Here is a 12,073-nt window from a genome sequence, read left to right on the forward strand (position 1 = left end):
AAACGAACTTCCCCACCCTCTCCCAAAGCAGAGCGGCTGGTTGTGCTAACTGGGTCACTTGCCAGAGAGCCAAGATTCTGTCTTTTTTCTCCTGGCCTTGCGTAGGGCCAAGACCCAGTGAGCTGAACTCTGAAGACTTGCCAAGGCTTTCTATTAATGCCAGTTCGTACAAACATCCCACACCCCATCCTCCCCCTTCAACCAGGTCTCCACCTCCCAGCACAACATGCCAAATGGTGTCTCTGCAATGTCTGAGGCAGCTCCTGGCAAGAGGTTCTTTACCTGTTTCACCTGCAGCAAAGGGTATAGATCCAAGTTCATGGTTGCCACCCCTCTGCTGAGGTCTTGGGTGAGAAGAATGCTTCGGGTGAGTCCCCTGTTTGAGCATTCTTGAGCCCGTTGCAGGTTCCCTGGGAAGTTAGATCAACTGCCCAGGCTCCATAGACGATGGTGGTAGAAGGCTGGCTGTAGCTTGTTTTTAAGTCTATGTGAGAAGCCAGTTAATTGATGTGGTTGTCTGATCCAGAGGAAGAAATTCAGGGTCCATTACTCACGAGGCAGGTAAGGAGGAGTATCTCTTTGGGAAACTCGGGGAGGGGAGCAAGTCAGACAAATTCAGGCTGATTATTCACTTATCTAATGGATATAGAGATATTATAACAGATATATTAAAATGTGAACAAATAGATGTATTTAACATATATAGAAGTATGACAAATACACAGAAATATATTCAAATAATAAGTGTATGCAGCTCGATGAATATTCACAAAGCTGAACCCAGATCAGGAAACCAATCCTTTACTGGTGCTCCAGAAGTCGCCTTGTGTCCACAAGTTTTGCCTAATTGCAAATTTGAACTTTAAATGAAATCATACAGCATGTAGTCTTTTGGACCTGGCAGCTTTGGTCAATATTATGTTTGTGAGACTCATTGATGCTGTTTAGTGTAGCAGTGGTTTGTTGGTTCTTACTGATGGATGGTATTTCATTTTGTGAACATACCACTCTGTATTTTTATGGGTTCCACTCTTGATGGTTATTCAGGAAATTTCCCATGTAGGACTATTACAGATAGTGCTGCTGTGAACATTCTAGTTCATGTCTTTTTGTGAACATTCTGTTGGGTATATACTTAGGAGTGGAATTGCTGGCTCATGAGAAATGCAAATATTCAACTTTAATGGGCAGTGCCAACCAATTTTCCAAAGTGTTTGTCCCAGTTTACACTCCACCAGCCAGCTCAGGGCTTTTGGCATCATCTTAGGAGTACAGTTTCTGCAAACAACCTCTTGCCAGTTATGTGGCCTTGGACATGTTATCTGGCCTCAAATCTGTATAATGGGCACATTGATTACATATGATGACTTCATAGGACAGAACTGAGAACCCACTAGAGCACATTTGTAGCTAGTACTGTGCCTAGCATGTAAGAGGTCCTCAGTAATAAGTAGTCATCTGCTGATTGCTACCCTAGTTAAATCCCCAAAGAGAGAGGGTCTGTGTGTGTGTCAGGGAGACAGAGATGGAGGCAGAAAGAGATTGATTCATTCTTAGTGGAGCCCTCCTTAGCATTTTTGCAATTTTCGCAATTTGCGTTTTGTCTTTAGGTAAGCCAAACTGCAAACTCCAGGGGTGAGCTCACAGACAGAAATCTTTACCCAGATGAGGAGAAGGCGGGACTTGGCTGAACGCGTGAGAACTGAAGAAGCCTAGGCAGGATAGAACTTTTCCGTTCTCACGCACATCTGGGAAGTTCCTAGCAAAACCAAACCAAACCAACCAACCAAAGCAGAATCGAGAGATCTGATTCGCTTGTAAAGAAATCAAAGCGTTCGTATCCAATGGGCCATCCGACTCAGACCTACTCTGCCCGGCAAACTTCCAGAAGTTTGGGCGAACCTAGAATCAGTTCCTCTCACCCCTTTGGCCCCTCCAGTCCCTCCTTTTCACTGCCGGCTTAACTCCAGCTCTTAGCACTTAACGCTAATACCTTCGGGCAGGCTCCACCGCGGAGTTTAACTAGCTGCCAAGTTAAATAACATGGAGGATCCTCAGCTTCCGGGGGAGTTAGAAATAGACAGCTCCCGAACTACGCAGGGCCTGTCACTCACCAAAATGCCTTTTTATTTCATGAAAAAAAATAAATATATGTATTTCATATGTGTATTACCCACACTCATATAGATGTACATGGTGTGTGATATATATCATAATTGTTCTTTGTAAAGTATTGTTTCCTTTGGGGTGCACATCAAAATCGCGTGGCAAGAGGAAAAGGCGTTTGTGTGAGCCGACTACCTGCCCCCACTACGCCTGGGAAAATGACACATCCTCTGGCGAATTGCCGCGTGCAGGTATTGGATCAGAGTCCTGATCAAACGGCATTTCTAAGTGCAGAGTTGTCGATAGCAGTGAATATATATACAGAGACACACAATATGCATGCATGCGCATATATATGCATGTGTGCTTATATATGCGTCTGAAGCAGAGAGGAGAGCGCAGCAAACTTGCGTGCGTAGAGACAGCGGATCTGCTCTTTTGGGAGATTCCCTCTGGCCTAGGAGCACACACACTGCCCAGATTTCTGAAGATGCGGTGAAAGTCCTCTGATGTGGTCGCGGAGGGGGTAGGGAGGGTTCTGGAAATCGTGATAGGTTTGCACCAGCGCGCCCCCACCCCCACCCCCCGCCCCGTGGCTTTAAAACCGGCTGCTCTTGATTTATAGGCGCCTCTCCCGTTCAAGGGTGAAAACCAGTCTGTGGGTGCACTGAGATTTGCAAACCAGTCCCCGAATGCGAGGGGCGCCGCGAACAGCCGGGTACAGTGGGACGGGCGCTCCGCCACCCTGGCTGTGGGCGCCGCAGCATCCCCGAGGACGCGGGCAGATGCAGACGGCTCTGGCCCATCTGTCCCTGGAGGCCCGGGCCCAAGACTGTGCTCGCGCGCGCTCCGCGCGGGTACCGGGAACCCGGGAGCTCTCCGGGCGCGCCCAGCCTCGCCTGGCCGGGCTATCAGGGGCTCTTTGTCTCCCGGCCGCGCTAATCCTGCAAGCGGCGCGCACCGAAGGCCGAGGCCCCTGCGCCTTTGGACAAGTCTGCCACTGGCAAGCCGGTTCGAATGTTTTCAATAAAATGCTTCCTTGGGGGGTGGGGGGAAAAAAGAGGATCGCAGGAGAATTTCTCTTCAGAAGTTCATCTATTTTCAGCAGTTAAGCGCAGCACCATGTAAATCAGATCCTAAAAGTCCCTTTAGAAGGATGTAAGGAAAGGGGAGGAAGGGTGGGAAAGAGACTCCTTAAACCATAAAGTTTGGTCTGGGTTTGGTTGGTTGGTTGGTTGGTTGGTTTGGTTTGGTTTTTGTTTTTCCCAAACGAGTTAGGGAGCAGCAGGGAGAAAGGACATCAAATCTGCCCAGTGGGTGTTTCCCCAAACTCAGCAGCCCCGAGCGCCCCCAAGCTACTTAACTCCCTGGGGAGGTGGCAGAGGTTGCTGTGTTATGTACTGCAACCGAAAAATCAGGTGAGAAAAAAAATAAAAAATGATGATAATAATAGCATTTATCTAGAACCAGGAGACACAAGGCACCAGGGCTGGAATTGTGACACCTTTTTGAAGTAGAAATTCTTGCCTTTTCCCTCTGTGATCCCAGAAGTGGTACAAATGTGTGAGTTTTTGCCCAAGAAAGAGTGTTTCCTCTGAGGTTGTCTACACACGGCGAAGGCGTCTGCTAAGTAATGTGTTCTAAAGTGAGGGCGATTTCTGGCATTAAAACAACTTTTTTAAAGCCAAAGCCATCCTTAACGATGTTCAGGTTAGTGACCATAAAAAAAAAGGCGTGAGGGAGGGGGCAGGAGGAGGAGGACTCTAGCCGGGCCAGTCATATTTAATACGCTTCCCACAAGAGAAGCCTCTGCAAAATCAATAGACAGCCGCCAGCTGTGCTTAAACCTGCGATTTCAATTAAAACACGGCGCTCCAGTCGTTGGGGTTGAGCCTGGATCCCCAGGCAGCGGTGTGCGGAGTGGCTTGGCCCCGGTGCGGCGTCCCACTGCCGCAGATCCCCGAGGTCGCGGTCCGGGTCAGGCCCGGCGGAGCTGCAGAGCGCCGGGCTTCGGCACCCCGCTCTGCAGCGTGGGAAGAGCACAGGCCGCCGAGGGGCGTCAGGCTTAACTCTGGCAGTGTTTCCCCACCCCCGCCCGAGGTGTGGAGGCCGGAATGTGGGCCAGATGGGCCGAGGCGACAGCGTCTGGCTTTCGGCTGAGGCGCCCAGAAGGAGACAGGCCCGAAGCCGAGGCCGCAGGGCGGAGGAGGACCTCACGGTGGGGCCGAGGCCGGTAGGCCGAGCGCGATGGGTGCAACCCGCGCCGTCCAGCAAGGCTGGCCGTCACCAGGCCCGGGTGCCCCGGGGATTACCGGCGTCCAACCCCGGAATCCCGCCCCCGGGGCGGAGCGCTCGCTGAGTGAGGCCTAGCGGGCCTGGCTTGGGCTGCGGCCGCGTGCCTGCAGGTCAGGTGCCTCGCTTGGGCCGGCTGGCGGCTGACTCCCAGGCACTCCAGACTTGTGTACCAGTCTGGACTGGCAGAGAGACTGGGACTTCTGATCTCTTACAACGGCCTCCTGTCACTTCCATTGGGAAACTATTCCTTTAAAGGACAGGATTTCTTTAACGTGGGAGGTTTCGGAAAACTTTGTTATGAATGGATCCACATCCCTGAAATACAGCTACGGGTCCCTGGAGCCTCCTGTTTGCCCCTCCTGTCGAGTTATTTTGGTTTTTTTTTTTCCCCCTCACTGAAAATGTGTAGGTAGAAAAAAAGTCACCCTTATTCTCACAAAACCCCTTCAACAGCTCCCTACAATAGTCAAATTTTAATACTGCCCCCTGCCCTCCTTTTTAAAAGCATTTTCAGCCTGGGGAGGGGGGAGACGCTGCAGTGAGAATGAATTTGGAGGGCTGAGGGGCAGCAAATCGAAATCTCAGCACTCCCTCCACCAAGTGCCACATTTCCCTAGTCCTCTATTCTTCTGCCTGAAATCATCTCGTTTACAGAAAATATTTGTTTGCACTATTAGTTGGTACTGGAGTTAATTACTCAATGTGTTAACTTGAAGTAATATGTATAAAAGTAGGATCAGTGTTTATTGTGTGGGTGAGCTGTTGAGCGGTGCTTGAATAAACTGCAATTAGGGTTAGATAGAGATTAATTAACATGTGAGTGGCAAGGTGTAAAATAGTTTTCAACCCTCCACTTCAATATAATCTGCAGGCGAGGGAAGGAGAAGTTTGTGGAAGCTAATTAAATACTTTCATAAAAGCCAGTGTATTCACCCAACATTTGGAAGGAGAGGCACATTAGGGGCAACTTGTTTTTACCCAAATGTTTTCTTTCTGCGGAGGTAGCACTCCTTTGTGATGCCGGGGAGAGAGAGATGGCTTATGCAGCTACAAAAAGCACTGGGGATGGTAAGGCAGGTTCACGGGAAGCCTTTGGAAGCCTTTCAGCCTGATGGAGCCTTCAAACTAGCAGATCTTACGAGCTGCTGCCGAGATCAACAATTACCCAATTTGGAAAGGGGGTTGGGGTGCAGTGCTGATGGCTGAACGGGATCCACGGGAAAGTCGGGATAGAAATTCGGGGTTTGAGCCCCTGCGGGTGTACTGATACTCTTTCAATGTCAGGGTGAGTTGTTGGTTTGTTTCCTGTTTGGTGGGGGCTGGGGGGGCGGGAAGGAGGGAGTTCATCTGTGTTCTTGTTTTCACATGAACATAGGGAAGGGGGTATATTGAGTCTGGAATTGTGCCTCTCTGAACATCTTAATTAAATGGGCTGTTTGGAAATGTTCTCCTCCAGAAGAGCTAGCCTCTTTCTAGCTTTGAAATCTGGAAGTTTCTTTCTTCTTCTTCTTCTTCTTCTTCTTTTTTTTTTTTTTTTTTTGGTGGGGGGAGTACTGGAGAATAGATTCAAGACTGCTGAATTTAGGGGTAGTTTCCAAGCATGGCAGGATGGAAAAATTAACCCACGGCACTCGCCATCCAGACCACTTTCCCTCGGAGACCTCTCTCTTTGTTCCCCCTCCTAGATTTCCAAGTACACCTTTTTCCTTTCCTTCACCTGCCATGTCAATATCCTGTCTGCAGTTGCACGTCAGAGGGGGAGTGGGTAGGAGAGAGAACTTCTGAAGGGGAAAAAGGAGTGGTTTGCCTGAATTTAAAACTAGACCTTTCCTGTCTTTTCCCCTAACGGTTTTCCTGGGATGTTTTGCAGCAGAGAGGCCTGGGATGGGGTACTCAGCCCCTGCAGACCTGTTCTTGAGTGAAAAAGGAGAGGGTTTTCATCCCTCTAGCAGCTTCTTGGGCTCCACAAGATCGCGTGTCTTTGGAGATGGAATTCACTATCAAACCCGCAACCCTGTTTGCTCATATTATAACCACCGTAATCCCCTCAAACTGTAGTTGTGGTTATAAAGCTCGAGGTCTTGCAAAAGCCGGCTGGCAAGATATAATTGTCCCGCAAACAAAACCGATCAAAAGTTAAAAAAAAAAAAAAAAGCCCTGCACCCCCCTCCTCCTTTCCTAAACCTAATTCTCTCCTTTGCTCTCTCGCAAGCCACCCCCACCCCTTCCCCATAAGAACCCTCAGCCTCGATCACTTTTGTTGTCGCCAAGAGCACCCGGCCTGTTGAAAGTGCTGGAGCGTCTTTGAGCAGTTTGTTGTGATACGCAGGTGGAATGGTCTGCAAACAGATGAATTCAGCCCCTCCAAACCGAGAGCCGAGCGCGCAGCTTTTGTGCGCCAGGCACAAAACGCTGAATTCCTCCGAACTTACTTGGGGCCTGTCTAGAAAAGGGCCTTTTCTTCCCTCTGCTTGTACCTCTGGCCACACTAAGTCTCTGCCCGCCCCTCTTCAGTCCTCCTCCCTCTCCCCTCTGATAATCCTTCTCTTTATTTTAGAAAAACACAAAACCCGGTTCCACGCGGTGCTTTAGTGGCTAAAAGTGAAAGAACTGCCTTGGCAGAATTCAGCTCTATGAATCACTTCGGAAAATTGGTTCGACTGAATGGCCTTAGGAGGAAAAACGTTTTAATAGGATCCAGGGGAGGTTCTGCTGTTTCAATCTGCTCCTTAAACAGGTGGAGATTGGACCTTCTCAATTATACAAACAGTAAGTACCCATCAGCGGGGAGAGCTGCCCTCCGAATCCTCCCCACACGCAGCCCTAAACCAGTGGCAGAGCCGGGCTTTGCCACAAAAGCCGATCACAGATCAGTGATTCTGATCGATTAGGAGCCCAAACAATCCTCCAGCTCGCAGTGCAGTCTCCCCCAGCCGCAGGCGGAGAGCTGGCCAGAGAGGGGGAGGCGCACTCGCGGGGCACCGGGGCCCCCGGGATCTGGGCGCGCGGCCTTGCTCTTCCGGACGCTACGGGGTCGCCCTTAGGCTGCGGGAGCTCTCCCCCGACCTCCGACGCCAGCCAAGGCGAGCTCCTTGTTTTTGCATAAATTAATATTTCCCCATTAACAAGTTCCCCCCTCCAAACGCGGCGCCCGCGTCCATGCGCCACATCCTAATGAGGTAATTATCATTTGCGCGTGTTCGGGGCTGGCGCCGGCTCCGTGGGTAAATGGCAGTTTATTAGCACGATGCCCAGCTCGGCTGCAGAGGGCTAAGGGATACTTCGGCGACTAGACGGACACCCAGGGGCCCTTTGGATCGGCGCGTCCAGGACCCTTTGCCCTCCCCGCGTCCCGCAAATCTGTAGGCCCCCAAAGTTGTGAATCACGCACGGAACTCAGCCTGGGTTTGGGCTCCCCCCCCCCCTTTTTTTTTCCACCGGCAAAACCATCACGATTCCTTCCCCCTCCCCCTCCCGTCTCTTCCCTCCTTCCCGATTCGCGAACCGCTCGCACTTTCCCGAGGGGAGCGCGGGCGCCAGTTGCCTCCTTTTAAAGTTTGAGGGGCGGTGGCGGCGGCGGCCGGCAGGCGCGGTGGAACACAGGGGCCGCTACGGGAGCCGCGCCGCCGCCCATGTCATTCCACTTCAAGTGACTTCATGTGATGTCAGCTGAATGTAAAAGACAGTGATCTCACGCGGAGGGGAAGATGTTTGCCATCAAAATGTGACAGAGGAGACACGCTGCATGGCTCGGAACGCATCTCCTTGGCGGTGGGGGAAAGAGGTAAATGCGAGGTGGTTCTCCTGGTCCTCTTTAACTTTGCCCCTTCCCTGTCCGGCTCCCAGCACGCGTGGCGGAGGCCGGGGTCCAGGGAGCGGCTCAGGGGGCTTAATTTGAGGCTCTTTTCTTTCTTTCTTTTTCTCTCTCTCTCTTTTTCCCTTATAAACCCTCCCCCTTTCTCCCCCTTTCAAAGTCCCAGGGCAGGGGCTGGTGGGTTCCTTTGCGCGCAGGGTTAATGGGCGGTAATTTGGAACCCTTGGGTGCACTTTGTCCTGCCCCTGTTCATTTGAATGCAAATGGGTGACCTGGACCCGACAAGGTGCTTATTAAATTGCGGTTTCCCTCCCTGCCTTTTCCGGAATGCAGACTTAGAGGAGAGAGGCTGCACCCTGGCCCAGTCCGGCACCGCTCGGCTCGGCGCGCCATGGCAAGCTCGGCTTCCCTGGAGACCATGGTGCCCCCTGCCTGCCCGCGCGCCGGAGCGTCGCCGGCCACTTCCAAGACGCTGGCCTTCTCCATCGAGCGCATCATGGCTAAGACGTCGGAGCCTCGTGCTCCCTTTGAGCCCCGACCTGGGGCACTGGAGGCGGACGGCGGCCAGAGCAAGAAATTGCTCAACCTCTGCTCTCCGCTGCCCTGCATGATCCCTCTCCAGCCCCTAGGCTACGAGGTGCCGTCCAAGACGCTGCTCAGTTACTCCGAGCTCTGGAAAAGCAGCCTCCGGGCGGGCGGCGGCGGTGGAGGAGGAGGAGGAGGAGGAGGAGGCGGCGGCGGCGGCGGCGGCGGCGGAGGGGCCCCGGTGTGCGGCGCCAGCGGCTTGTGCAAAACCAACTGTGGCGTATGCTGCAAGGCCGAGCTGGGCCTGGCGCCGTCTGCGCTGCCCGCGGGCAGGGTCATCAAGCCTCAGGTCATCAACCAGGCGGTGGGGCTGCCGGCCAGCGGCTCGCTCTACTACTTCAACTACCTGGACTCTTCCGCGTACCCGCCGTCTGAGCTCCTTGGTGGCCACCTCTTCCCGTCTGGCCTCCTCAACGCACAGGCTCCCGCCGCCCTGGCTGCGCACCCCAAGCTCTTTTTGCTAGAGAACGCCAAGTTGGCCGGCCTAGCCGCGGACAAGTTCCCCCATCCGGCCCCGTATGCCCATAAGGAGCGCTTGCCCGCGCCATTGGAGCAGGTGCTGAAGGAGAACTCAGCCTTGACAGCCGAGCGCAGCGGCGTCAAAGGCCACGGCAAACTGCCCGGGGGCTCCGCAGACGGCAAGCCCAAAAACTTCACCTGTGAGGTGTGCGGCAAGGTGAGGCCCGGGGTCCGCGGGGGCGCCGGGAGGGGTGAGAAGAGGCGGCTGCTTGCCTGAGGCAGCCTGGACTGCCCCCTTCCTCAAGCTTAGGAGCTCCCCAGTAGCCGTCTGCTCGAATTGGGGGCGCAGTTGGGCCTCAGTTTCCTATTCCGTAAAATGGGGATGCCTTTGTCAGTGGCCACACAGGACTGGCATGAGCGGTGGGTTGGGAAGCTCTTTGCAAAATGAAAAGGGCTCTGGCTTCCGAAGGGGGTTGTTGGTTGGGGGAGGTAGGCTGTGCCCTGCCCAGGCTGACTCTGGACTCTCGGACGGACACGCCACAAGGTCCCCTTGTGTGCTTCCATAGGTGTTTAACGCTCACTATAACCTCACCCGCCACATGCCGGTCCACACGGGAGCCAGACCGTTCGTGTGCAAAGTCTGCGGCAAAGGCTTCCGCCAGGCCAGCACGCTCTGCAGACACAAAATTATTCACACCCAGGTACGTGGCCCTCGGGTCCGGCCCAACCCGTACGTACCCAACACCCGGCGCCTGAGCGACGGCGTTGGGGAGAGGATGACCAAGGGTTCCCCTTATCCCACCCCCACTAGGGGCCCTTGTCCCTTCAAGGTGCCCCCGAGGTGGCCTCTCCCCGCCCAGGCCTTGGCCTCACGGTGCGCGCGCCCCTCTCCGCAGGAAAAGCCGCATAAATGCAACCAGTGCGGCAAAGCCTTCAACCGCAGCTCCACGCTCAACACGCACATCCGCATCCACGCGGGCTACAAGCCCTTCGTCTGCGAATTTTGCGGCAAAGGTTTTCACCAAAAAGGTAACGTGCGGGGCAAGGCCCACTCCTCACCTCACCTCGGGACTCGGCAGGTCACTGCTAGCGGAAAGGCAAAGAAGGATCCGGAGAGAGGGAGCGCGAGAGCCGAAGGCTCTGGCGCAGCATTTCTTTGGAATCGGGTTGTGCAGGGTTTGGGTGGAAGCTCTGCGGGCGGGTTAGTAGACCTCGCGGCACTGAGGCTGGTTGCATGGGGAGACTCCGAATTTGGGAGGTGGGAAGGAAGGGGCAGAGGGAAAGGAAGTAAGAAAAAGACAAGGTATTGCCCTATAGAAAAAGCTTCCCTTTGTAGCCGGGACTCTCCTTTGAAATGAAAAAAAAAAAAAAAATCGAGGCAAAATCCACCTCCTGGGAACATCTTAGGCTTAGACTTGGGGGAAACCACCACTGTCCCCGGCACCCCGCTTGGATTTTCCAGGGCACTCTCGGATCTCCAAGTAGTAGTTAGGAGACCAGAGGGAGTAACTTTTAAAATGAGAAGGAAAATAATAAGGGACGAAGCCCGGGTTCCTGCGAATTTCTACGAGCGAGGCAGCAGCCGGGAGAAGGACTCGATGTGCTGCGCAAAAGTTTCCGGGCCGGCAGAGCACAGCGGGAGGGTCGCTCCGCCGGCCTCAGGCCCCGGCGGGGCAGGGACGCGGGGCGGCTACGCGGGACTCGGCCCTCCATCCTGTCGTGAGAGCCCCAGGCTTGACGCGTACGAAGTTTGACAACTTCTTCACTCGGAGAGGTCGCGCCCGCCTAGCCAAGCGTCGCCTTCTTTGCGCGGGCACCTGAGCCAACCCCAGGACACCCGGACACCCCCCCCCATCCCACTTCACTCCCCCCTCCCTTTTTTGTTTTTGGTCTCCTGTAGGGAACTACAAGAACCACAAGCTGACCCACAGCGGCGAGAAGCAGTACAAATGCACCATCTGCAACAAGGCCTTCCACCAGGTCTACAACCTGACTTTCCACATGCACACCCACAACGACAAGAAGCCTTTCACGTGCGCCACTTGCGGCAAAGGGTTTTGCAGAAACTTTGACTTAAAGAAACACGTGCGCAAACTCCACGACAGCGTGGGCCCCGCTGCCCCCTCCACAAAGGACCTGGCTCGGACAGTGCAGAGCTGAGAGCTACTGCCTCGCCCTCCCTTCCAGCCCCATCCAGCCCCCAAACAGATCACGCGTATAAACTTATTTCTAAAATTAAAAGAAAGAAAAAAGCTATAGCAGAGAGGCTAAAATCTATTTATCGAAACCAGCATATTTTTGGAAAGCTAAACGTTTCCTCGATGACTGGCAACAAACGGCTGGCTCCCACCTTTGTATATTCGGGAAACTTATTTAAACCCAGTGCGCCGAAATTTATTTAATTCCAGGCCTCGACTTCTCCTCGGGCAACGGGTTTTAACCCCAGTCTGTCACGTGAACGTCCCGGAAGAGCGCGGCGCCCCCCAGCCATCTTTATACAGCCTGTAAATCCTCCTGTACAAGCGAACACGGAATATATACATACATAACTCAATAAACAGAAGCATTAGTGCGTCTTTTCTTTCCCTCCCTCTCCCCTCGCCGCGAGGTCAGCTCAGCAATCCCAAAAAATAAAAAGGCATTAAGCGTTTATAGCATTTCCCTGCCCAAATGCGACTTCCTCTGGGGCGCTGGGATGGGGTGAGACCAAATCGGTCCTCTGGCGGCGCTAGCGTGTTTAGACCCCCCAGGAGTCAGGGCGCAAAGGCCCACGGCGGCCCCCAAGTGGTGCCAAGTTTTTATTTGGTGACTGTT

The 12,073-nt window shown here is 53.6% G+C and overlaps 1 protein-coding gene across 1 annotated transcript; it reads left to right on the plus strand.

The window, feature by feature from the left end:
• The first annotated feature begins 7,954 nt into the window (after window positions 1–7,954).
• Window positions 7,955–11,813, plus strand: FEZF2 (FEZ family zinc finger 2). The gene is made up of 5 exons (XM_010980957.3): window positions 7,955–8,185; window positions 8,549–9,476; window positions 9,826–9,960; window positions 10,156–10,288; window positions 11,160–11,813. Exons 2-5 carry the CDS (start codon window positions 8,607–8,609, stop codon window positions 11,417–11,419), a joined length of 1,398 nt encoding a protein of 465 aa, XP_010979259.2. The 5' UTR covers window positions 7,955–8,185; window positions 8,549–8,606; the 3' UTR covers window positions 11,420–11,813.
• The last annotated feature ends 260 nt before the right edge of the window (window positions 11,814–12,073 follow it).

The sequence above is a fragment of the Camelus dromedarius genome, chromosome 17 (assembly GCF_036321535.1).
Source record: "Camelus dromedarius isolate mCamDro1 chromosome 17, mCamDro1.pat, whole genome shotgun sequence".
In the NCBI taxonomy this organism is placed as follows: Eukaryota; Metazoa; Chordata; class Mammalia; order Artiodactyla; family Camelidae; genus Camelus; species Camelus dromedarius.